This window comes from Rhineura floridana, chromosome 7, assembly GCF_030035675.1.
Source record: "Rhineura floridana isolate rRhiFlo1 chromosome 7, rRhiFlo1.hap2, whole genome shotgun sequence".
NCBI classification, from domain to species: domain Eukaryota; kingdom Metazoa; phylum Chordata; class Lepidosauria; order Squamata; family Rhineuridae; genus Rhineura; species Rhineura floridana.
The window spans coordinates 155,125,768-155,153,581 of record NC_084486.1 but is presented as its reverse complement, the minus strand read 5'-3'; the positions used below and the strand labels follow the sequence as shown (position 1 = coordinate 155,153,581).

At 44.4% G+C, this 27,814-nt stretch overlaps 1 protein-coding gene across 16 annotated transcripts in view; it reads right to left on the bottom strand.

Moving 5' to 3' along the window:
- DLG1 (discs large MAGUK scaffold protein 1) overlaps positions 1-27,814 on the bottom strand; it is a 182,781-nt gene that overhangs the window by 144,628 nt on the left and 10,339 nt on the right. For 12 of the 16 annotated variants that reach the window (XM_061637659.1, XM_061637660.1, XM_061637656.1 and 9 more), the window contains exon 4: positions 20,344-20,523. The exons of 1 other annotated variant lie outside the window; for it this stretch is intronic. In XM_061637659.1, the coding sequence (XP_061493643.1) occupies positions 20,344-20,523 (180 nt within the window). Of the gene's footprint in view, positions 1-4,100; positions 4,693-20,343; positions 20,524-27,814 lie in introns of those variants that run through there. 3 more of the 16 variants (XM_061637668.1, XM_061637670.1, XM_061637671.1) reach the window with 3 other exon arrangements.

Below are 27,814 nucleotides of genomic sequence, written 5' to 3'. Positions count from 1 at the left end.
CAGGACAGACAAAAGGAAGTATTTCTTTTGGCCACCAACTTGGATGGCTTTAAAAGAAGATTAGACAAATTCATGGAGGACAGGGCTATCAATGGCTACTAGCCATGATGGCTGTGCTCTGCCACCCTAGTCAGAGGCAGCATGCTTCTGAAAACCAGTTGCCGGAAGCCTCAGGAGGGGAGAGTGTTCTTGCACTCGGGTCCTGCTTGCGGGCTTCCCCCAGGCACCTGGTTGGCCACTGTGAGAACAGGATGCTGGACTAGATGGGCCACTGGCCTGATCCAGCAGGCTCTTCTTACGTTCTTATGAGTTAAAGATGTGTTAAAGAATCAAGAGGCTAAAGCAAAGCCTATATGACAAAAGGTTACAACAGTTGGGGCTTTTAAGTTTGGAAACAAACCAAGTAAGGCAGAACATGATAACAGCATACAAAATTATGCACAGTGTGGGGAAAAAATGGATGGGGAGTTTTTTCTCCCTCTGACATTATATTAGAACCATGGGTTATCCAATGAAGTTGAATATTGGAAGATTCAGGAAAGAGAAATACTTCTTCACATAGCACAGACTTAAACTATGGAATTTGTTCCCACAAGACGTACTGATGGCCACCAATTTGGATGGATGGCTTTAAAGCAGTTTAGATAAATTCATGGAAGAGGATAAGGCTATCAATAGCTGCTAGTCATGGTGGCTGTGAACTACCTCCAGTATCGGAGGCCTCTTAATATCAGTCACAGGCGAACCCAAGTGGGGATAGCAGCACAGTTGCACTTACTTGTGGGCTTCATAGAACAGTTGAGTTGGAAGGGGCCTATAAGGCCATTGAGTCCACCCCCCTGCTCAGTGCAGGAATCCAGATTAAAGCATCGCCGAGAGGTGACTGTCCAGCTGCCTCTTGAAGGCCTCCAGTGTTGGAGAGCCCACCACCTCCCTAGGTCATTGGCTCCATTGTCATACTACACCCAACAGTTAGAGGAGGTTTTTCCTGATGTTTAGCTGAAATCTGGCTTCCAGCAACTTGAGCCCATTATTCCGTGTCCTGCACCCTGCGATGACTGAGAAGAGATCCTGGCCCTCCTTTGTGTGGCAACCTTTCAAGTACTTGAACAGTGCTATCATATCTCCCCTCAGTCAGGCTAAACATGCCCAGTTCTTTCAGTCTTTCCTCAGAGGACTTTGTTTCCAGTCCCCTGATCATCCTCACTGCTCTCCTCTGAACCTGTTCCACTTTGCATCCATGTGGTGTCCAAAACTGGATGCAATACTCAAGATGAAGCCTAACCAGTGCCAAATAGTGGGGAACTAATACTTCACTCAATTTGGAAGCTATGCTTCTGCACCCTAAAATAGCTTTTGCCTTTTTTGCAGCCATGTCCCACTACTGGCTCATATTCAGCTTGTGATCAACAACAAGCTTCCCACTGGGGCATCTGACTGGCCACTGTGAGAAAAGGAATGTGGACAGACAGGCCTTTGAGGTCTGTTCCAGCAGCCAGACTCTTGTGTTTCTAAAACTGATTTCTGGACTGTTGATTTATGGAGAAATTGTCCATCTTACACAAATACCAGTTGCTTTGTCTGTACAGGTGGCAGCCCTGAAAAGAAACCCCCACTCCTGCCACTATTCAAAAGAATCAGACTTTAAGTTCTGCTGCTCTGCCAGAGAGTCAGAATATCACACAGCCCAGATATATCAGTCCACAGTCTACGTTCAGCATTGCAGAAGGTGGTTAAAATTGGATGATGACGGAAAGGAACAGGTACAGAGGAGGTTTTCAGGTTTTATTTATTCTTTTGTTTTTAACTGGTTGTGTAAGTTGTGAGAAAAGCAAGCAACCACTAAATAGAAACATCATCATCATCATCATCATCATGAAAACACTTTGAATTTGGGCTGGTAGCAGACGAGCAGCCGCTGCAAATCTTGCATCCAGGTGTTAAATGCTGGCGGAAGTTTGCCTCCACAAGCAACGTAGCCACTACATTCTGCAGCAGCTGCAGTCTTCCGACCACCCTCAAGGGCAGCCCCGCATAAGAATGTTTTAGAGTGTCCTTCAGTCTCTTTGCCTGCTGCTTCCTCCTTCTGGGAGAAAGGGTGGGATATGAATTTAATAAATAAATAAACAAACAAAGCGCATTGTGGTAATCCAACCTTGAGGTTACCAATGTATGGGCAACTGCCATCAGGCTATCTCAATCCAGGAATGACTATAACTGTCTTTCCAGATTAAAGCACCAAAAGATACCAAGCATACTGAAGACATACAACGAGATAAAGCTAAAGTGGATCTGCATTAGACGGAAAAGAAAAATGCAATCGCATCCTGCAGGTTCAAGGATGTCCAACATATTTGGAATGATTTGGCAGGAGGTCTAAGTCAATGCTCCTGCAGGGCCACACATATTTTACAAGACAGGCTAAACACAAGAGAATGGAAGGCTTGGGCAGATAGAATGAAATGCAAAACATTGGTATTGTTAATATTATGGAGACTAAATGGACACTGAGTGTCCATTTGGGCAAGTGTAACGAAGTATGAGAGTAAAGTGTAGAGATAGGTTAATTGGGGAGCATTGCTGAGAAGTATCTGACAACAGGCTGAGGAGAATGCTGAACCCAAGAGCTACAACATACAGAGCAAGCAGCTAGAAAGTGACAGCGCGCGCTGTAAGCCAGGAATCCCCCAGTGTCAGCCACAAACTCTGTGGCCGCCTTTCACAAGCCCACCCACCGGCCTGCCCCCTTCTCTCTCAGCCTTCACCCTCCCTCTCACCCTGCCTCCATCTGCAGTACAGGCCTGCTGTGTTACAGGATGGTGGTGGTTAAAATTTGCTGAAACCAGAATAAACTTGAAAAGTATAGCACAGTGGGGAGCAGAGCCTAGTCCACAGTCTGTGAGTTCAAATCCCCGCTCGTGTCTCCTGGGCGTCAAGGGCCAGCTAAAGATCACCCCCACTGTGAGTGGCTCAGGGGTTACGTGCCCTGCCACCTGTGCAGCCGTGGGCAAACGGCATAGTCCCAAGGAGCCCAGTTGCTCCCCCAGCTGGCAGTGGCAAACAAGGAAGGGGCTGGCTTGTGCAGCTGTGGCAAGCTGAGCAGGCCCTGGCCACCTGGGGAGGACTAGCCGCAGAGGGAGGCAATGGTAAACCCCCTCTGAATACTGCTTATCAGGAAAACCCTATTCGTAGAGTTGCCGTAAGTCGGGATCAACTTGAAGGCAGCCCATTTCCATTTTTCAAGTAAAGGCTGAAAAGAGGCCACAGGGGAGCATGTGGGGCCAAATATTGGCAAAGAATTCAAAGACAAGCAGGAAGCTATGTCTATCAAGAGAGGAAACAACACAAGAGTAAGGTGTTTGAATTACAGGAAGGAAACAGCCCAAAATTTCTTCATAACTCTCAGAGCAGTCCAGGAGCCAATGCTGCGATGGAAAGCTGTGGAACCTCATCCCTTGGAAGTTTTCCAAAGTTGGATAATTACTCTGGGAAGAGAGTACTCCCCTCCCCATTCCCCAAAGAATGGGATACTGAACTAGACGCCCTTCTGACTAGATCATGTCTCGGGGCGTGGCGAAGGAGAAGCCCACTGGCCTTCCATTCAGATACGCCTTTCAACTTGCTCTCTTCCTTCGTCTCTCCAGGCCTCCTGAGGGCCCTTCATGGTCGAAAACCTCAGCTGTGTCCACCCAGACGCCGTGACAGTTCACTCTAAGGCAACACAGCCCACCCAACCAAACAAGGCCACCCAGTTCCAGCACTTCTGTCCTCACAACACACCCACTCACCCACAGAACTCAGAACACTGCTTGACTGAACATTATTTTGCATTTGCGACAAAATCCGTATTTATGCAGCAGGTCCGAAGAAGTGTTCAGGCACCAGCTGGTATTAATGCAAGTTTTTAATATACCCAGAGCCAGGCACCTATGAGGCTAAGTGTAATATTCGTTCTTCTCATGCTGCTCTAATCCCGGCAGCTGTGAACGGAGATTCAACTCCCAGATCCAACACAGTTCTATAAATGGCTGCCCGCCTGCCCGCCGGCCACCCTCCATGCCCAGTTGCAGAGACAGCCTTTCTGACAAATGACACTTTACCTGGCTGGAGCTGGCAGCAACCGAAACACAGTCAAAGAAGAAGCGTGGCCTGCGTGTGAAGAAGGGGACAATCTGCTGCCAGCACGAAGGCTCTGCCTCGTCAGAAGGCAGTGCCCCCCCCAAGCCTTTCTTTGCCGTCCACAGCTTCTGCTTAGCACCCCCCGATGTATGGCCAGATCCAGAGTTGCCGCCCCGACTGGCACGTGAGTAGAGGAGGGTGTTGTTTCCAAAAATGTAATTCATCTCTTCAGCCCTGCAGGTGGCTGTCTGTCAGGCAGGCAGGCAGGCAGGCAGGCGCGTTTCCCTGTCAGCTGCTGAGCAGTGAACGATCAGCCAAACGGCAGGCAGGATTACAGCTGCATCACTCGGGAAAAGAAAGGAGGCAGCCTCACTCACTCCCGTTTGTTTCCAGGCCAGCTCGCTGCCTCCATCTCTGCACTCGCCAGATTCTTGCTGCACCTGTTACTCCCTCCAAGGACACACTTTCATGGCTAGAGCGCAAAGGGGCAATTCTGCTACCTTCTTGGCTATTTCCTATTCCCAAGGTCTGCCAAGATCAAAAACCTCATTCTTTTGTTAGCAGCCAGCCAGGCAGAGTGGAATTCAGGGAACAAGGCCTCTTAGCAGGTAGACAGGATGCTGCCAGTATCAGACAACAGATTCTCTCTGGGGACGCCTGATACAACACACTGGGCGGGTGGAAAAAACACCCGGAGCGAATCATCATCACAGCCTGTGCTAGAAAGCCTGAGGGGCCTTGTGACTGCTTGCAGCCACTCTCAAAAGTGATAGAGCAGGCGCCACCAATACACCTCCTAATGGCCACCTCGCTATTAATATTTAAGCATTTTAAACACACACACACACCAGAAGCCCTTTTTAAGCCACTGAACAAACCTTTTAAATCACACGTGGCTTGTCCCAGCAGCCAATGAAGCAGATTTAGGTTCTCGTACATTTGAGGGGGGTGCAGCCCCCAGAGATCACAGTGAGAGAAGTTGGCAGCTACAGCAGTTTAAAATGAGATCCAAGTCACACCTTTTCCTCCACCCCATAGTAAACCAACAAACAGCATCTCTACCCAGGACCACCAAGTGGACGGTTCCTGCCTGCAGGCCAGCCACATAAGACAGAGAAACACACACCCCACATGGCACAGGAGGAAAAGAAACTGAAACCAGAGAGGGTGGTGCACGTCTTAGGGAAAAAGAAATTAAGTCCAAATAAAGCACCTGGAGGAAAAGCCTTCAGCAGCGGCGGCAGCAGCCCCTGTCTCAACCCACCCTCACCCACTTTTTTTCAAGGTGATGTAACGGCCCTGTGAAGGGACATAGAGGGAGAGAGACAGATTCCAAAAATGAGGTGCCACAGCAAAAAGAGAGGGGACTTAACAAAAGAGATCAAAATGAGCTGGCAATAAAACCACAGGGCTTGTTCAGTTGCTTCACTTGGTATCTCAGCCAAGTCACGCCTGACGGCCCTGGATGAGGCCTTGCAGGTTCCATACAGGCCCTGCCAGATGCAGGAATTAACTATCCATGCCAAAAGGACTGTGCAACTTCTTCCATCTCTAGTGATGGGTACATGACAGGTTCAAGAAAATGTCAGCTCTTAGGAAAATAAGGATCTGCCTTACACAGAATCAGATCAGTATGGGATATAGCTCTACTCAAAAAACTAACAGATAATTTAAAGAGAGCAAGAGGACACAGTAAAGGGGCTAATTTCATTTCAGTACGGAATGATTTTATCAATTATATAAAATTACAAGATATAAGGACTCCCCTGCCAACGGCATATACATGGATATGGCACTAGTATTAAATGGCCCAATAAATGAAAGGACACGAATGATATTCAACAATCCTTCAGGAAAGGAAAAGAAAGGGAACAGTATTAATGTATGAATTAAAATTATGTTAATAATTCACTATGGATAAGCAAAATGTAATCTTTACAAGCAATACGATTATGATCTACATATAATATTTTGTTGGTTATGTTTGCATTTTGTTTATTTTGAAAATAAAATAAAAAACTTTTAAAGAAAGTATCAGCCCAATTGATCCATTCAGCTCAGTTTTGCCTTAAGTGACTACCAGCAGCTTTCCCTGCCCATGTGGAGTGCTCTACTACGGGGCTCTTCCCCTTTCTTCCCGTCCTTTGTGGTCCAACTTTCTCTTTAGGACCTTCAACAATGACCTGGAAACAGCCTGCCCAACACTCCACCCCCTCACGCTCTTCCTGCTATTCCACCTGTAGCAGCTGCTGCTGCGTGGCAATCACTCTCGCAGTGGATACCCACCCTCCAATGGACAACACCTTCAGGCATCTGCAGCTTACATGTCTTCTCTTCTCCAGATTAAGCCAGCCCCAGCCCCACTTCCTGTATTTTATTTTCATTTTAAAATACTGTTCCCGCCTCTTTTCTGAAGAACACAAGACAACTAACAAGTTAAGATGCCAGAACAGCATTTTAAATTTATAACAACCCACATGTTAAACCTAATCACAAGAACCACAAAAATAAAGTAATAATTTGAATATTGTCAAGTACCAGAAAAATAAATCACCAAATGCCTTTTCAAACACTCACACATTGATCAACCACCTGAGACCATTTAATGAGAGAGCCTGCCTGACAAACTTTCCTTGGCAGGGTGGGCACCAGCACAGAGAATGTTCTAGCCCAAGTTGCCATCAGCCATGCCTCACAATGACGATTGGAGCATGCAAGGAGGAATGCACAAAAGGAGGAAGCCCCGGAGGTGCCCACATCCTATGATGTTTAAAAGGTCATGAGTAGCATCTTGAATTGAGCCTGGAGACAAAACGGCAGGAACTGTGGATTACACAAAATTGGTATGATAGAATCAAAGCACCTGATCCCCATTGGCAACCTGGCTGCAGCATTTGATGATGATGGCAGCCCAGTAGAGAACATTGCTGAAGTCCAATCTGGAGGTCAATAAGGTATGAATTGCTGCACTAGGCTCCTTCTGAGAGGAAGGGTGGGATATAAATTTAATAAATAATAATAATGAATGTGATGGGAAGGCCCAGTTTTGTTGTAGTCAGTTAACCAGCCAGAGCTGGAATAAGGCACCTTTATGTACCTGCCCACCCAATGTAAACACAATCCTTTGTAATGTTCACTCAAAAGTCCCATTAACTTACAGCACAATCCTAACCATGTCTACTCAAAAGTAAGTCCTATTGAATTCAATGGGGTTTACTCTGGGTATGTGGGATTAGCATGCAGCTTTACTCCCAGAAAAGCAAGTATTGGATCAAAGCTTTATATTGGGAAGGTTTTCAAAACCCTGCCCTCCTCAACAGCACAGCAAAATTTGAACTTGTTTGATTCCTGAACGCAAGAGAGAAAAAGAGTTTTGGTACTGCTGAAAGCTATATACTTACTCAATTCATGAGATTTTCAGATGAGCCAGAAAAAACAATAGTTTTCTACCTCTGCAATGGAGTCTAGGTACTGCCTGGAGGCCCAGAAATCCCTTGTCAATCACAACCCTGACTTCACTTATTGGCTACAAACCTGAAAGGGTGGGGTTAAAGCAGCCAGCTAAGAGATCATTTCATGGAAGTTGGGGGGGCTGACATTTTGATGCATATCTCAAGAACCAGACCACCTAGAAACTTTTTTTAATGAAAGCTGAGAGACCAGAGACTAAGCTGACTCACCTGGAGAGGACCCCAAAAATCCAGAGTCTGTGGGTAAAAACTAGACACCTGGAAACCCTAATACATACATTTTTTTATATAACCTCCCTTTGAATATTAGGCAGGCGCCATCTCTGCTATCTTTTCGGCACCTTTTGAAGACTTTCCTCTTTCAACAAGACTTTGAAGTTGAGACCTATCCCAGTCTGCATCTGTGTCAGAATTGTTTAATATGTTTTTTAATAATGTTTTTAACCCTTTTTTAAGGTTGTTTTTTAAAAATGTTTTTAATGCTGTTTTGTTTTAATGTATTTTAAGATCTGTTTTTATGATGTTTTAAAGTGTTTTAGTGCTTTGTTTGCCGCCCTGGGCTCCTGCTGGGAGGAAGGGCAGGATACAAATTAAATAAATAAATAACCAGTGTCAAAATGTTCCATTGTACTACAGAGCGACCAAGAAATGAAACCCAAGATTCTCCTACAGAGATGAAGGGGTTCGACTTTCAATTCTGACTTCCAAATAATAAAGGTTCTCCAGAGATTCATTTGCTGTTGGGCTATTGCCCATCATTGTAAGGCCTTGCACTTTCCATCTTATTTACAAGCTTCCCTCTCCAGAAGACCCATCACTCAGTGACAGAGCACATGCAGTGAACGCAAAAAAACTCAAGTTCAATCCCTGGCATCTCTCAGTAGGCAACTCCTGCCTGAAATCCTGAAAGCCATTTGGTTTAGAGAATACTGATCTAGATGGGCCAAAGATCCGACCTGGAATAAGGATGTTCCTCCTGCTTTTTGCTCATCTAACTCCATAAACTGTCCCACAGACTGAAGGTCTATGTGTGTGTATATAATTCTAGTCAGCTGATGCTTGAAAGAAACTGTTCAGATAATTTAGAATGAATATAGAGTATTCTATAGGTATTTGGTTTTTTTATGTAAATGGACTTTCTATCATCTCCTCAAAGTCATTAATGAGATTAAAATGCCAAGAGCTACTTAAGCTCATGCAAGAGGCTTGAACTAGCCCAGTGGCCACTTTCCTACTTCCAGCTGACTCTCCTGAAACATGTAACTGTATAGCTTCAGATGTATAATCAGATCTCGGCTGGATAAGACAAAGTATGAATAGGCTTCTGGAGACACAAACAGCTACTTCACCCCAGGAATTTTTACATTAAGAATAGCTTCCCATTCAGTCCAAATAGGTTTCTCAAAACCATGGCTTAAAGTCTTGGCTTCTTCCAAATCTGTTAATCATAGTTTTTCAATTCAGACAAAACAGAAATCTATAGTTAACAGAAGGCTCCCAGGGGGCTGCGAGCTTTTTTAACTGAGATATGGTTTTCCAAACATGGTCACTGAATGCTACCGGGATGGGTGGGCAGGCAGGTAGAGTACAGTTCTACAAGCCAGTCCAAAGGTCTCTTGGGCTCACGGAAATGCTTTCACTGTTTTGAGATACTTCCCAGTACTCTTTTGGACAGTGCAAAATGCATGGTTGGTAGAATATACAACACCAGAACTGACACAATCTTTATGTAACTTCAGAGCAGCGGAAATGAAGAGGAAGAAGTTGAACTCTTAATACAGAAGGGTAAATACAACATGATAGGTATAACTGAAACTTGGTGGGATGACTCCCATGACTGAAATACACCAATTGAAGAATATAACCTGTCCAAAAAGAACAGAAGGAACAGAAAGGGAGGCAGAGTCACGATATATGTTAAAAATATACATCCCTGCACAGAAATACAGGAAGATGAGCTATCCAGAGAGCTCCAAGAGAATCTGGATTAAAATAAATCGGGAAAGGAATAAAAAGGAACATGGTGGTTGGAGTCTACTACTCACCAACCAATCAAGGAGAAGACGAGGATGAAACCCTTGAAAAGGAAACTGCCAGTGTTTCGACGAGGCATGATGTAGTAGTAATGGGGGACTTCAATTGCCCCGGTATCTGTTGGGAGACAAATTCTGCCAAACTGTAGCTCCATTCCATCACTCTCTTACGCAGCCAGTTTCCTTTTTTGTTAAAGGAACACAGAAAGCTGCCATATATTAAGCCAGACCATTGGTCCATCTGGCTCACTATTGTCCATACTGACTGACAGCAGCTTTCCAGGATTCAAGCAGACGCCTTTCCCAACCCTACCTGGAGAAGAGCCTGCTGGATCAGGCCAAAGGGGACCCATCTAGTCTGGCATCCTGTTGCCTATGGGACGCCCACAAGCAGGATTCGAGTGCAAGAGCACTCTCACCTCCTGCAGCTTCCGGCAACTGGTATTCGGAAGCATACTGCCTTGGACTGTGGTGGCAGAGCACAGCCATCATGGCTAGTAGCCATTGATAGCTTTATCCTCCATGAATTTGTCTAATCTTCTTTTAAAGCCATTCAAGTTGGTGGCCATCACTGCTGCCTGTGGGAGTGAATTCTATAGTTTAACTATGCACTGTGTGAAGAAGTAATTGGGGATTGAACCTGGGACCTTCTGCATGCAAAGCAGACACACTGCCACTCAGCCATGGTCCTTGCAGATGTGGGAGAAGGGAATGTGGTGTTACAATTTGGAAATAGCACATAGTCAGTGGCAGAATCCAAATCTTGCACTGACATAGATGCACACTGACCAGTTCTTACTTGAACCAGCCCAGAGGAAAAATGGTCAGAGCAGGTCTCCAAACGCCACGAAAGAAGAGGGAGAAGCAGCCTCTGAACAGTGGCTCAGGGTGTGTCAGCACAGTAGCCAACATCCTTCATTTGCCTTCCACTGCCAGATGCAGACCCCTCAGTACTTTTTTTGGGGGTGGCGGTGCTGGCTGGCTGGCTGAGGAATTTGAACTTTCATCTACGATTGTCCCAATAAAAAGAAACCTTTCGCAATGCATTTCTTTTCAGAATGGTAAGAGCCACTAGGTGGTGATGTTGGAAAGGAACAGATCAGCCACTGGCCTCTCAGGAGATTCAAGGGGGTGGGGGTGGGGGGGTTCAATTTCTTTCTGCGTCTGTGTTGGAATTGCTTTTAATATATTTTTTAAAGACATTTTTTTCTAAACAATGTTTTTTAACCCTTTTTATTTAAGATGTTTTTAAAGTATGTTTTTAAAGTTGTTTTAAGAACATAAGAACATAAGAAGAGCCTGCTGGATCAGGCCAGTGGCCCATCTCGTCCAGCATCCTGTTCTCACAGTGGCCAACCAGGTGCCTGGGGGAAGCCCGCAAGCAGGACCCGAGTGCAAGAACACTCTCCCCTCCTGAGGCTTTTTTAAGGTCTGTTTTTATGCTATTCTAAAGTGTTTTTACTGCTTTTGTTTGCCGCCGTGGGCTCCTGCTGGGAGAAAGGGCAGGATATAGATTAAATAATAAATAAATAAATCATTCCGCTTTCACTCAGATGCAAAGAGAGTGCAGCACATGCTCAGTCCTGTCCTCTAAGAGCCAACCAACCCAAGAGGCTGGTTCCATGTCTTGTTATGATGAAGCAGACCGGTTAACTAGACATGCAGGGTTATTTTAAGGACTTATTGAAAAGGCTGATGAGTTTCTTCACATTTTTTATATTTCCATATTATCTCAAATACCCCCATTAATGCCCTCATAGCTCCTAAAGTTCTGAAAGTTAAAGCCAAACCATACAATGGAGCAAAAGAGATCCCACGTGGTACTTTTTGTACTTTTAATCAATTTTTGTAGAGAATTTTAATTAAAACTTCCCGCTGAAAATGCATCACATATACACTTAATGAAGCAAAGAATATACAAGTCAGAAAGAATATAAAATTAGGTTCTCTTTTCCTAATCAAGATAATACAATATTTACATTCATTTTGGCAAACAGGTATAACTTTGTGATTGCAAAGTGAATTTTTAAGGGGAAATTTTTTAACGGTAGTAATAATAAGTGTAATAAACCATCACATAAATCTATTTTAATCTTCTGCTGAAGACCTTTGACAGAATCCTTTAAATATGATTGCATCAATTCACAGCATGGATAGCAACAAAACATAATAATCCTACCGCAATGATAGCAACTCATAGCAATATCAGTGCACTTGTTATTGCTGTGATGGTTTTCAAAAATTATATTTGGGAGTTTCTTGTATCAGCTTTCCCCACCACAAGATTTCCCTCTTGTTTACTGTCTCGGTGCTCTGCTCCTGCACTGAGCTCCTAAGGAGGCTGTGGGCTTCTTGCTGTGGTTTCTATTGCTGCTGGTCCTAATGCCTGTCTATATCCTCTCCGTGGCAGCAAAAGGCACCTCCCTTCACAGGGGCACTGTTCCTTCAGCAGGACTAGGGACTCTCTTTTGTAATATCTGTGAGTTCTCTACCCACACCTTCTCCTAAGAGAGCTGTGGGACTGACTGGGTGAGCTGACAGGAACATATTCCTCTTCCCTCTGTGTTTTTCCTAATAAAAGTGTGTGTGTCACTGATATGAGGGGAGTTAAACCTGCACCTACAGGGATCACTGGTGTGGGTCAGATATACTGATACTGGTTTGCCACTAGTACTTCAATTTTTTAAATTAATTTTTAACTACAGATATTTTCTTTATGATTTAAATTCTGTTTGTTAGCTACCTTAGGGGGTCCAACTTCATAGTAAAGAAAGCTGGGAATCCGCCAGGAGGCACAGCCACCAGGAATCTGCCATTGCAAGACCCGCTGCATCCAAACTCTGCTTGGTGGTGGCCAGGAGAGGCTGCAGCTGGGGAAATTGCACAAGCTGAGCGGAAGTCCTTAACACTAGCGCTCTTCAAGTACATGAAAGGTTGTCACAGAGAGGAGGGCCGGGATCTCTTCTCGATCGTCCCAGAGTGCAGGACACGGAATAATGGGCTCAAGATGCAGGAAGCCAGATTTCGACTGGACATCAGGAAAAACTTCCTGTTAGAGCCATACAACAATGGAACCAATTACCTGGAGAGGTAGTGGGATCTCCGACACTGGAGGCGTTCAAGAGGCAGCTGGACGGCCATCTGTCGGGAATGCTTTGATTTGGATTCCTGCATTGAGCAGGGGGTTGGACTTGATGGCCTTATAGGCCCCTTCCAACACTACTATTCTATGATTCTATGAACACAAGCCCATGGCATCCACAGCAATTCCCCCAGCAGCAGCCAATCCTAACACACCCAGCAGGCATGCCCATCCCATATGCTTGGCCAATCAACAACACAGACAATTCACAACACCATAAACAAATGCACGTGGCCCACCAGCACCCAAAGTGCACTCTGATCATAATCAGCCCGAACAGCCCCATGGACCACCACCTCCACCCACACATCATGCACAAGGAAGCAAGCTACATGGTACAAAGCCCAGGCAGGCACAACAGCACAAAGAAACAGCAGACAGCACACATACCCCGACGGAGAGACACCCCCCCTCGGGTGCAGCTAGCCACATACCACTGCCATGGCCAGCGGGCTCCTCTGCCTCCTCAGTGGCAGCAGTGCAGCCCACTCCCACCAGCCACACAGTTCACCACCACCACCAAAATAAACTTTGGAGAGGCAAAATGTAGGATTTCAGGAACATAGTTTTCTTGGAAATCACAAAAAAAATAGACAAAATGTTCAAACAACATCTCAATTAGCCCTTCTAAATTTGTTTAAAGGCCAAAATGTGGATTTAATGAATAAAGACCTAATGAGCCATTTGCTCACTACAAGCCAGGGTAATTATAGCCAGGACATGGAAAGAGCTTTGGGGAGCCACGTACACAGGATTGCTGGAAAAGCTTACCCATAAGCTAAGACCTGCAAAGCAAGCATAATGCATTTGTGGCTACATCGCATGATTTTATTGTTTTCAAAAATACATTAAAACATGGTCAGGCTCACCAGCAGCCTATAGACAACTGTGGCAGATGTGAACCAGGCAGCATTTGTTTCAATGAAATTTGTTGGGTTTGCTCCATTCATGCTTGCTAAGAGAAGCAGATCTAATAAAATAATGAAAAAGAGGAGAGGGGAGTGGAAGGCATCCAAATCGGCAGAAAGAAAGAAAAAAGGGGGGGGGACACCCCAGGATGATGAAAGACCAATGTGGGTGAAAGATGATCAATAATCTTGTTTAATGAGAACGTTATAAAATATGTGCCCAACGCGTTTCGTTTGGATGAATTCCAGCCTTCATCAGGGGCTGTAATACAGAAATACAAAACACTGCTCTGGATTGATTTTGTACGAAACACCAAATAACAAAGATATCATATTTGTGGTTTGTATTATAGCCCCTGATGAAGGCTGGAATTCATCCAACCGAAACGCGTCGGGCATATATTTTATAACGTTCTCAATAAAAAAGATTATTGATCATCATTCACCCACGTTGGTCTTTCGTCATCCTGGGGTTCCCCCCCCTTTTTTTTCCTAATAAAATAATAGTCAGTCAATACCTTCACCTATAAAAGTAATATTAAAGAAACTGGTCAGATCCTTTTAAGGGACCCCTTCCAAGAATTAGTGAAAGCTGTAGATTCAATAATATTCTCTGATATGATTTTTCAATATACTATATTTTCAATATTTTTCAAATCCTCCTCTAGGATGCACACCTTAATGTGGTGAGGGGGTTTGAGAGTGTCGAAGAAGCTGAGAGCAATGCTGTCAGAAGTCTAGACCAAGAGGCTAGACGCACCCAAGGCGGAATGGTCAAAGCTGAGACACCAGACTAAGATGCATCCAGACTCAGAGGAAGGCAATGGTAAACCACCTCTGAATACCTCTTACCACAAAAACCCTATGAATACAGTATCCAAAATGCAACACAAGATAGTGCTGGAAGATAAGACCCCCAGGTCAGAAGTCATTCATCAAGCTACTGGGGAAGAACAAAGGACAAGTACGAGTAGCGCTGTGACTAATGACACAGCTGGGTCAAAGCCGAAAGGAAGCCCAGAGGCTGATGCGCACAGATGCAAAAGGAGAGTCTGGAGTTGTATGACACACACAATAGGAACATGGAATGTGAGAAGCATGAACCAGGGAAAGTTACTAATTGTCAAGCAAGAAATGGGATGCATCAACATTACAATACTTGGTGTGAGTGAATTAAAATGGATGGGAATGGGACATTTTCAATCAGGCAACCACAAAGTATTTTATGCAGGAAATGAGAAATTAAGAAGAAATGGGGTTGCTTTAATAGTGAGAACTGATGTAGCAAAAGCAATTAGGAGCTATAACACAAGGTCTGAGTGAGTGATATCAATGAGATTAAACAGGAAACCTATTAATATAACCATCATCCAAGTCTATGCTCCAATGGCAAACACAGAAGAAGAATTGGAGAGATTTTACACAGAAGTACAGGAAGAAATTGATCACACACCAAAACAAGATGTGCTGATAATCATGGGGGACTGGAATGCAAAAGTAGGGAACAGAGAAGAATTAGGAACTGTGAGGAAATGGGGCTTAGGAGACAAAATGAAGCAGGAGAAAGACTTATTGAATTCTGTGAAGCCACAGATTTCTTTCTTGCTAACACATTTTTTGAGCAACCAAAAAGACAACTGTACACATGGACATCACCAAATGGTCAATATAGGAATCAAATTGATTATATAATTGGTAGCAGAAGATGGAGAAGTTCCATATTTTCAGCAAAAATAAGACCAGGAGCAGACTGCGGTAGAGATCATGAACGGGTCTTATCAAACATCAGAGTAAAGCTAAAGAAGAACAGCAAAACACTCATAATGCCAAAATACAATTTAAATAACATCCCAGAAGAATATAAAGATCAAATAAGGAACAGGTTTGAGGCTTTAAACTTAGTTGACAGAGAACCAGAAGAACTATGGATTGAAGTCAGAGACATTATCAGGGAAGAATGCAAAAAGACAATACCTCTAGTTAAAAAGAAAGACCTCAATGGATGACTGACAAAACTCTTAAAATGGTTAAAGAAAGAAGGAAAGAAGCAAAAGGAGATAGACACACAGTCAGAACCCTAAATGCAATAATACAGCGACTAGTATGTAGGGACAAAGAGAACTATTACAATCGTTATTGTATAGAAATAGAAGAGGACAACCAAAAAGGTAGAACAAGAGCCCTATTCCAAAAGATTAGAGAAATTAAAAGGAAATTTAAACCAAGAGTAGGGATGCTGAATCAACAGGGGAACTCACTGACTGACCAAGATGAAATAAAAGGAAGATGGAAGCAATACATTGAAGAACTATACTATGAGCAGCTATCCTCTCGTGCCGAGGATATATCTCCAGGGGGTGGAGGGATCCTTGTAGTGGGTGATTCGATCATTAGGAACATAGACAGTGGGGTGTGTGATGGGCGTGTAGACCGCAAGGTGATTTGCCTGCCTGGTGCGAAGGTTGCGGATATCGCCCGTCGTTTAGATAGTTTGGTAGACAGTGCTGGGGAGGAGTCAGTGGTCGTGGTGCACGTTGGCACCAACGACATGGGGAAATGCAGCCGTGAGGTCCTGGAAGCAAAATTTAGGTTCCTAGGTAGGATGCTGAAACCCAGGACCTCCAAGGTGGCTTTCTCTGAAATGCTACCGGTTCCACGCACAGGACCAGCCAGACAGGCACAGCTTTGCAGTCTCAATGCGTGGATAAGACGATGGTGTCGGGTGGAAGGGTTTGGATTTGTTAGGCACTGGGGAACATTTTGGGACAAGCCGGGCCTGTACAAAAGGGACGGGCTCCACTTGAACCAGAATGGAACCAGACTGCTGGCACTTAAAATTAAAAAGGTGGCAGAGCAGCTTTTAAACTGACTGAGGGGGAAAACTCGACAGGAGCTGTGGAAGGTCCGGTTCGGAGTAAACCTCCCCCCTGGGATAAAGAACAAAGAAATGATGAAATTTTAAAAGCAGTAGGCCTAGAAGTAGGCATTGTGAGAGCAGGGGCACAGGATATCAATTCAGAAGGGCAAAATTACCACAGGCCAAACCACAAGTGCCAAAGACACTTGAAGAGAGACACTGCTTACAAGTGCCTGTACGCTAATGCTAGGAGCCTCCGAACCAAGATGGCAGAACTGGAGTGCTTGGTCTTAGAGGAGAGCATTGATATAGTGAGCATAACGGAGAGCTGGTGGAATGGAGAAAACCAGTGGGATACAGTTATCCCTGGATATAAACTATATCGGAAGGACAGGGAAGGACGTATTGGTGGCGGAGTCGCTCTATACGTGAAAGAAGGCATTGAATCCAGCAAGCTCGAAACCCCCAAAGAGGCAGACTCCTCCACAGAATCGTTGTGGGTGGTGATACCATGCCCCAGGAGGGACTTAATACTGGGAACGATCTATCGTCCCCCTGATCAAAATGCTCAGGGAGACCTGGAGATGAGATATGAAATTGAGGAAGCATCCAAACTAGGAAATGTGGTAGTAATGGGTGACTTCAACTACCCAGACATAGACTGGCCGCACATGTGTTCCAGTCATGACAAAGAAGCAAAATTTCTAGATATTCTAAATGACTATTCCCTAGACCAGTTGGTCATGGAACCGACCAGAGGGACGGCAACTCTGGACTTAATCCTCAGTGGGGACCGGGACCTGGTGCGAGATGTAAGTGTTGTTGAACCGATTGGGAGCAGTGACCACAGTGCTATTAAATTAAACATACATGTAAATGGCCAATTGCCAAGAAAATCCAACACGGTCACATTTGATTTCAAAAGAGGAAACTTCACAAAAATGAGGGGATTGGTAAAAAGAAAGCTGAAAAACAAAGTCCAGAGGGTCACATCACTCGAAAATGCTTGGAAGTTGTTTAAAAACACTATATTAGAAGCTCAACTGGAGTGCATACCGCAGATCAGAAAAGGTACCGCCAGGGCCAAGAAGATGCCAGCATGGTTAACGAGCAAAGTCAAGGAAGCTCTTAGAGGCAAAAAGTCTTCCTTCAGAAAATGGAAGTCTTGTCCGAATGAAGAAAATAAAAAAGAACACAAACTCTGGCAAAAGAAATGCAAGAAGACAATAAGGGATGCTAAAAAAGAATTTGAGGAGCACATTGCTAAGAACATAAAAACCAACAACAAAAAATTCTATAAATACATTCAAAGCAGGAGGCCATCTACGGAGGCGATTGGACCCTTGGATGATAAGGGAGTCAAAGGTGTACTAAAGAACGATAAGGAGATTGCAGAGAAGCTAAATGAATTCTTTGCATCTGTCTTCACAGTGGAAGATATAGGGCAGATCCCTGAACCGGAACTAACATTTGCAGGAAGGGATTCTGAGGAACTGAGACAAATAGTGGTAACGAGAGAGGAAGTTCTAGGCTTAATGGACAATATAAAAACTGACAAATCACCGGGCCCAGATGGCATCCACCCGAGAGTTCTCAAAGAACTCAAATGTGAAATGGCTGATCTGCTAACTAAAATATGTAACTTGTCCCTCAGGTCCTCCTCCGTGCCTGAGGACTGGAAAATGGCAAATGTAACGCCAATATTCAAAAAGGGATCCAGAGGGGATCCCGGAAATTACAGGCCAGTTAGCTTAACTTCTGTCCCTGGAAAACTGGTAGAAAGTATTATTAAAGCTAGATTAACTAAGCACATAGAAGAACAAGCTTTGCTGAAGCAGAGCCAGCATGGCTTCTGCAAGGGAAAGTCCTGTCTCAGTAACTTATTAGAATTCTTTGAGAGTGTCAACAAGCATATAGATAGAGGTGATCCAGTGGACATAGTGTACTTAGAGGAAGCTTAGCAGTCATGGAATAAGAGGAGAGGTCCTCTTGTGGATAAGGAATTGGTTAAGAAGCAGAAAGCAGAGAGTAGGAATAAACGGACAGTTCTCCCAATGGAGGGCTGTAGAAAGTGGAGTCCCTCAAGGATCGGTATTGGGACCTGTACTTTTCAACTTGTTCATTAATGACCTAGAATTAGGAGCGAGCAGTGAAGTGGCCAAGTTTGCTGATGACACTAAATTGTTCAGGGTTGTTAAAACAAAAAGGGATTGCGAAGAACTCCAAAAAAGACCTCTCCAAACTGAGTGAATGGGCAGCAAAATGGCAAATGCAATTCAATATAAACAAGTGTATAAATCTATGGTGCGGCTGCATTTGGAATACTGTGTACATTTCTGGTCGCCTCATCTCAAAAAGGATATTATAGAGTTGGAAAAGGTTCAGAAGAGTACTCCTTTACTCAGCGCATAGTTAAACTATGGAATTTGCTCCCACAAGATGCAGTAATGGCCACCAGCTTGGATGGCTTTAAAAGAAGGGCTACTAGCCATGGTAGCTGTGCTCTGCCACCCTAGTCAGAGGCAGCATGCTTCTGAAAACCAGTTGCCGGAAGCCTCAGGAGGGGAGAGTGTTCTTGCACTCGGGTCCTGCTTGTGGCTTCCCCCAGGCACCTGGTTGGCCGCTGTGAGAACAGGATGCTGGACTAGATGGGCCACTGGCCTGATCCAGCAGGCTCTTCTTATGTTCTTATGATTCACACGGAATACTACTATACTGGGCTCCTGCTGGGAGGAAGGGTGGGATAAAAATCAAATAATAAATAAATAATATAAATAATAAATATTAGAGGTCACTGGTTCATAGGGTCGCCATAAGTCGTAATCGCCTTGAAGGCACAGAACACACACACAGTAGAGCGTATGGGAGGCTTGGGCCTGAGATGACACGACCAAGTCTTGTTAAACTATGTATGCAGGTTTATTACGGGGATATTATTTACAAAAGGGAACTCTGTTACTTATTTGGGGACTTGAAAGGTGCTTGCTCCAGAGACCCCTTTGCTGGTACCAGTCCCACAAGTGGCTCTCCTCACAGGCAAATCTCCCTAAACCTTCACCTCAGCAATCCAGCTACTAGGCCCATCTGCCTCTGTAACAGCCCAAAGCTCCTCTGGTTGGGCTCCTGCTTGGGCAGTTTAGCTGGCATTGTAACCCCCACCTTGTGCCACTTCCCGCTGGCAGACCTTTCTGCAGGGCGGCCCCTCAGACCATCTAGCCACCGGCTCGCTTCTGATCTCCACCAGAGGACAACTACTAATGGCGTCCTGGGTGCTCCTACCTAGGTCTCAGTTCTTCCCCTCAGCTATTCCCATCTACCAACACCAAGGGCTCTCCCTAACTACAGTTACGCCCCCGCTGCCTGAAACCTCCCGCCACTCAGAAACAAACTGCCTTTTCCAGGCGCCCCCCAATAAGAGAGCCAGTCCCGGTCTTTCTTCCCTCCCAGAACCTGCCATAAAGAAACCACTCGCTGCCAAGCAGGCATGCAACAATATAGTAATACAAGGGTCTCATGGCAGTCACAGAACATCTCTGTAAACAGAAACACACATACATAGCATTTTTCCACAATAACGAACCCTGGTGTTTCTCAAAGAGGAGGAACCAGTTACTCTTGCTTCAGAGAAGTAGTAGGAAATGAATTAACAAAAGTGTTAGGACCAGGCTATCACACATAGAGGACCCACCAGTAAGAAATACAAAACAGCAGGTCTTTGAATGATCCCAAAATGTTTACGGCAAGAAGAAAGCAACTTTTCACTGGAAATCTGAGACGTATTCTGAAAGCTCTGCAATACACGCACACACTCTACCTTGACTGGAGAAATGTGAGAGTGGGAAACAAATCCACGCACGCTCTCAATTTGAGAGAGGCTCTTCTGAGACACATGCACAAGCTCTGGGGCAGCTGACTCGCCGGGAGCTTCCCGGGGAGAGCCATGCTCTAGTGAAGGAGGGTCGTCAGCATCAGCGTCTTCTTGAAAGCGGCATTTCTGGGGAGGAAAGAAAGGGGGTTCATAGAGGACCTACTTTACAAGACAGACCTCAGTGGCATAATTCAATGGGAACAAGTCAGGAGAGCACAGGCTGGGCAGCCCACCCACATTACCTGATAAGATCGCTGTGGAGTGCTGCTACAGTCCCTGCAAGACATGCCATTGGCTATGCCACCATATATAGACCAATCCTTTTATTCATTTATAACATTTAAAGGCCATCTTTCTGCAAGACAGCATTCAAGACAGCTTAAGCCAAAACTATAAACACAATAATCACAGAAAATGTCATAACACACAAATGTAAAATACAAAGCAATAGCAAGATTTTTAAAAATCCCAACAGACGCTGAGAGCAGCAAGCAATTAAACAGAGGGCAAGTCTGCTGGCCAACAGGGAGTCCTGCAGGAAACCCATCCTATACCATATAGGACTTGGAAGGTTAAAACCAGCATTTAGAATTGCACCCAGAAACAAACTGGGAGCCAATGGAATTCCTTTAAAGATGCAAGCTAGGTAATAGGGTCCCAACCATGAGCTGTTGTGCTTGAACCAGTTCAGGTTTCTGAAGATTTTTCAAAGGCAACCCACACTTCACACTGAAGTAATCGAGCCAGGATTACAGATGTGAAAGCCCAGGGGGGGGAAACGGGGGGGGATTGAAAAAAATGTTTTCCTCCCATTTTTTTCTGAATTTTTCCTCCCCCACCCCCCAATTTTTTCACTTTTTTTTCCTAGGCCCTCACATCTCTAGGCAGGATATTACTAAAGGGGGGATTACCTGGGACGAGGTCATCCTGTATCACAGACGAAATTGGGAAAACGCACTCCAGTGCACCAATGCCATCTAAGCATTCAGCAACAATACTGGAACTGGAGCAGGCCCCGGCTGTCAATAATTAACTTGGGGGGGGGTGCATGTAAGTGCAGCACTGCAACCTCATCCCACCTTTGCCCAGGAGACCTTGGGATGAATGGATGTTCTCCCTCCTCTGGCACTGTTCTGTGCACTGCTTGGATATTTCACATTTTTCTCCATTTTTCTGTGAAAAATGAAATTCTGTCCAAGATCTGCATGGTGCTCTACATGAAAAGACAATATTCTGCCTTTTGTTCAGAGCCAGGGAATGCAAGCTCAAGCTTCCATTCAGACAGACAGACAGACAGACAGCTTGTAGAATAAACCAGCAGCAAAACATTTATGATAGCAATTAATAACTACTTCCTGTTGCACATATAGCAAAAGAACAGCGTATAAATATTATGTAACAACAAAAAGAAAGACAAAAGCATGCTGGTTTTTGGCAGGGCAGTGCTTCAGCCTGTCCAGAAGGTTTTTCTACACAGCCTTTTAATTGTTCTTCTGCAGGGTCCTGCGTGTGTGTGTTTATGTGTGCATTGTCATTCTGTCAACAGGCGCATTAACCAAGTAGTGACCTTTGCGTGCCTGCCTACCTAAACCAGCACGTCACCAAAACTATATGACTTAATTCAATCCCACTTCATATTCTATTGTTACAGATCCCATTAAGAAGGAGATACCTGCTTAATTTGTTCAGAAGTGCACAAAGTTTGCCACAAACCCCTTCAGACCCACCTTTCATCCAAACATTAAGGAGACAGCGTTGTTGCTGCACGCTACTTTACAGTGGCGCAGCAGTGGAGAAAAGCAGTCCATGCTTTTTATGCTAGGAGACATCTTTTCAGACCCAGGACACCTCCATCAATCAGCAGTCGAGATTCGAGAATAATGCTTTTGGAAACATTGCTTCCTGCCTGCCTTGGGCATTTACATCCATGCTCCTCTCAACAGAAAGCTCTGACAGAAAAACAAGAGTGAACTATTTCTCAATTTAGAAGTCCACACAGCCTGTAGGAAACAGACAAATAGATCCTTGTGTCCATTTCCAAGTGCTGACTCCCTCTTTGCTTAGAGCAACTGCATCAGCATGAAGAGAACTCTGCACAGGCTCCTTTCTGGAAACCTCTTGGCCAAAAATCTCCAAGGCTGGGGGGGGGGAGGAGAGAGAGAGAGAAAGAAAGAAAGAGAGAGAGAGAGAGAGAAGACAGCTCCAGTAAGAGTAGCTCAGAGTAAGCTCAGCTATCTCCTCCATAAGGACAAAAGCAGCACATCTGGCCACAGCCACTACGTGCTCCGTTGATGCCAGATGCTGAGGGGAGGGCCAAAACACTGCAGCAACCAATCCGTAACACTGCATGGTGCACACGCATGCACCAAGGAGAGAGTGTATCTGTATCCATCAATCCAACCTTCTTCCTGCGAGGGGATTTCATAAAATAAGGAATTTGCAAAACCCAAGTAAACGTGACCAAGTTCAACAAATTCAGCCACTGCATATTTGCTGAAGCTGTCTGTTATTACTGGCTGCCTGGAAGGGCGAGGGAGAGAGAAGGGCCAGGACCTGAATCAGCCAAACAACATACAGGACATTTTGGAGATATATGCATATGTATTTCTTGAATTAGCAGAGTATTCACCTTAACAGCATGGCAAGATAACTTGATAGAATTGCATCCAGAAGGCCAAGGGTGTTGGTCTGTTGTAGCAAAAACAACCATGAGTCTTGTGGCATCTTAAACATCATCTTAAACAATCATGCCTTAAGCTTTTGGACAGGTCACGTGCACTGTTAGAGCCATACGACAATGGAACCAATTACCTAGAGAGGTAGTAGGCTCTCCAACACTGGAGGCCTTCAAGAGGCAGCTGGACAGCCATCTGTCGGGAATGCTTTGATTGGATTCCTGCATTGAGCAGGGGGTTGGACTGGATGGCCTTATTGTTTTCAGCCCAATGCTCCAACCTATCAAGGTCCCTTTGAATTTTGTTTCTGTCTTCCATGGTATTAGCTGTGCCCCCCAATTTTGTATCATCTGCAAATTTGATAAGCATGCTTTGTACCTCCTCATCCAAGTTGTTAATAAAAATGTTGAAGAGCACCGGGCCCACGACCAAGCCCTGTGGTACCCCACTCGTTACTTCCACCCAGTCTGAGAGGGAACCATTGATAAGCACTCTTTGAGTACGATTCTGGAGCCAACGGTGGATCCACCTGACAGTTGTTCCATCCAGCCCACATTTAGCTAGCTTGCTAATCAGAATATCATGGGGCACTTTGTCAAAAGCTTTGCTGAAGTCGAGATATATTATGTCCACAGCATTCCCACAGTCTACAAGGGAGATTACTGATCAAAAAAGAGATAAGATTAGTTTGGCAGGATTTGTTCTTCATAAACCCATGTTGGCTCCTAGTAATCACTTCATTGTTTTTAAGGTGCTTACAGAGTGACTGCTTTATAATCTGCTCCAGAGTTTTTCCAGGAATTGATGTTAGGCTGACTTGTCTGTAGTTCCCCGGTTCCTCCTTTTTGCCCTTTTTGAAGACAGGGACATTAGCTCTCCTCCAGTCATCCCGCACTTCACCAGTCCTCCACAATTTCACAAAGATAATAGACAGCGGTTCTGAGAGTTCTTCAGCCAGTTCCTTCAATATTCTAGGATGCAGTTTACCAGGCCCTGCCGATTTGAACTCATTCAAAGTGATTAGGTATTCCTTGACCGTTTGTCTATCAATCTCAAGCGCCAATCCTACCCCTTCTACTTTATGTTTCCTGGGAGGACTGTCTTGGGACAAGACTGAGCCAAAGTAAGAATTGAGCACTTCTACTTTTTTTTAGTCATCTGTTTTGCCATCCTCACCGAGTAGCTATACCACCTTTTCTCTGTCTTTTACTGTGGCTGTACCTGAAGAAAACCTTTTTGTTGCTTTTGGCATCTCTCGCTAACCTCAGCTCATTCTCAGCTTTAGCCTTCCTGACATCATCCTCGCAATTCCGTGATACCTGCCTGTACTCTTCCTTTGTGGCCTGGCCTTCTTTCCACTTCCTGTATGTGTCCTTTTTTGTTTTCAGGTCATCTCTAAGCTGTATGTGAAGCCACACTGGCTTCTTCTGCTGTCTCCTCCCTTTTTTCCTTGTTGGAATTGCTTGCCATTGCGCTGTTAGAATTTCCTTTTTTAGAAACTCCCACCCATCTTGGACTCATTAGGGTCGCTTGCCATGGAACCGTACTTACAATTGTTCTGAGTTTATTGAAATCAGCTTTCCTGAAATCCAGGGTGCACATATGGCTACTCTCAGCTTTTGCTTCTGTTAAATTCAAGAATTCAAGTATGGTGTAGTCACTTTAGCCCAGATTTCTTGTAACCGCCACTTCATCCACCAAATCATCTCTGTTAGTTGGAATCAAGTCCAGGATAGCTGATCCTCTGGTTGCTTCCTCCATTTTCTGTAGAAGAAAGTTATCTCCAACACAAGTCAGAAATTTCTTGGTACATCCATACATAGAGATCAGGAATACCATGGTCTGAATGATCCTGACTTTGGTATTCAGTGACACATCTTTGCATTTGAGGACCTTTTCTAGTTCTCTCACAGCTGCCCTCCCCAGTTCTAGCTTTCTTCTGATTTTTTGACTGTTGTCTCCGTTTTGGTTAATGACTGTGCCAAGGTATTGATAATCCTTGACAAGTTCAGTGTCCTCATAGTCAACTGCAAAGTTACATAAATCTTCTCTCGTCATTACTTTAGTCTTTTTGACGTTCAGCTGTAGTCCTGCTTTTGCGCTTTCCTCTTTAATTTTCATCAGCATTCGTTTCAAATCATTACTGGTTTCCATTAATAGTATGGTATCATCTTCATCTCTTAAATTAATGATATTTCTCCCTCCAACATTCACACCTCCTTCATCTTGGTCCAATCCCGCTTTCCGTATGATGTGTTCTGCGTACAGATTAAACAAATAGGGTGACGAAATACACCCGTCTCACACCCTTTCCGATGGGGAACCAGTCGGTTTCTCCATATTCTGTCCTTACAGTAGCCTCTTGTCCAGAGTACAGGTTGCACATCACGACAATCAGATGCTGTGGCACCCCCATTTCTTTTAAAGCATTCCATAGTTTTTCATGATCTACACAGTCAAAGGCTTTGCTGTAATCTATAAAGCACAGGGTGATTTTCTTCTGAAATTCCTTGCTCCGTTCCATTATCCAACGTATGTTAAACGTTCCGTTATCCAATGTATATTAAAGTATAAAAGCTTTAGCAGCGTTCAACCAACACAATGGAGCTAAAAGCTACTGTACTTGAAAATGTACTGAAGTATATCTTCACTTTTTCCAGTTGTGAAAATAGGAAAAGAAATACAATGAAAGTTGAACACAGGAGAGTCCCTTACTCTGAGTCCGCCCAGTGGTCCATCTAGCTTAGTACTGTCTACACTGACTGGCAGTGGCTCTCCAGGGTCCAGACAGGGGTCCCTCCCAGCTCTGCCTGGAGATGCCAGGGACTGAATATGGGACCTTCCGCATGCAAGGCAGATGTTCTACCACTCAGCTACACACCATCAACACTATAGCAAATGGGAGTTTTATCAGCTGGTTTTAAAACCATTATGCAAACCTCAGCATCATGCAGAACCAAAAAAAACCTTTTTATTTCCAGAGGGAAAGGGTCATATAACATAATCAAAACACGGAAATAAAGGTTTTATATTAGTGTAATTTCATTAAACACTGTAGTCCTTTGCACACTTAACTGGGAGTGAACCCTGTGGAACTCAGTAGTATTTGCAAAGAGCCGAGCAGCAGCTGGATCAGGCCAGAAAAGGGAGCATCTGCTCCAGCATCCTGTTCCCATGGTGGCCAACCACATGCCCATTATAGGAAGCCCACACGCAGACCTGAGCACAACAGTTCTCTTCAGTGTAAACATGCACAAGAGCAGGCTGCAAATGTCACAGTAACTATAGAGGATATTGCCTATTGTGAACCAAGATTTATTTATATCCTGCTTCAGGGATTAAGACACTTCTCAACACTTTCATGTGTTAGTTTGTTCCTTGAATTTATGTTAACTTATTTCAGTTGATGAAGAAGACAGAGAAATCTGAGGGAAATGAGAAGCACCCTGAGTCTGAAGTTGAGCGTTGCACAAAGGCTCTGCTATCCCGCTCCAGAACACCAGGATACTTGCCAGTTGCCTCGCATGGGCCAAATACCAAGTCTGCACTATGCCACTTCTTAAAGCGCTTTTCAGACATCACGTTCTAAGAACTGATGCACTTCTCAGCAGCTTTGGTTGTTTCATGACCTCAGAGGTGGAAAAAAGTGGATGTCATTCAATGTAACAAATAGTTGGAGGGAGGTGCCCAGAATGACAAAACAATATGATAAAAAGTCACAATTTTATTCCGTTTTTTAAAATAAAAAATGTATAAAAAGCCGAACACGTTTCGGCTAATCACATATAGCCTTCATCAGGGGATGCTTGTTTAAATTCTTCCTTCAAAGTGATGATGTTATTGATATTATTCAAAAGATTACAAATTGTCAGTAACACGTTCGTTCTGCCTGACGAAAAGGTGAAAAGGCAGCACAATTAAAGGCCTCAGTCGGGAGTATTGCCTCTGTTTCACCTTCCACGGAGCACACGCCACTTGCAAACTGTTATTCTACAAGCCCCTTCATTTATTTATTTCAGTAACTCCCGCTGCCCTGCCCAAAGAATTGCTCAGAATGGATGCAATGGATCCAGCCTTTGTGTTTCCCTCACTGTGGTTCCACCACCTTTCTGTCAAAGTTATCACAAGGCAGCTTACACAAAATAACCACCCAGACCCACCCACTTATAATAAACTTAATAATAATAAACTTTATTTCTACCCCGCCCTTTTTCCAATAGGACTCAGAGCGGCTTACAACTAAAAACAACACCAATTAAAGCATACAGAAGTATATTATTAAAAAGAATTAAACTATGAGAAAAATTAAAACTTAGAAGAACTTTTTTTAACCCACATGTTGGCAGCTAGGCTAGCAGAGTACTGCAAACTGATTTGCCAAGGCTCATCAATCTTCTTCCTCTTCTTCAGAAAATAGCTTTAGGAGGCTTCATGTACAGTAGGGCCCCACTCATATGACAGGTTCCGTTCCAGGCCCCTGGTAAAAAGCGAAAACCGCCGGACATTGGGGCCCTAGTCTGCTGTAGCACAGGGAGCTCCAGCTGCCGCACTCCAGCTAACAGTGATCAGCTAAAATAATGAAACTGAAGTTATCATACTTTGGACAATGAGAAGACATAATAGAAAAGACGATAATGCTGGGAAAAACAAAAGGGAGTAGAAAAAGAGGAAGGCCAAGCAAGAGATGGATTGATTCCATCAAGGAAGCCACAGACCTGAACTTACAAGATCTGAACAGGGCG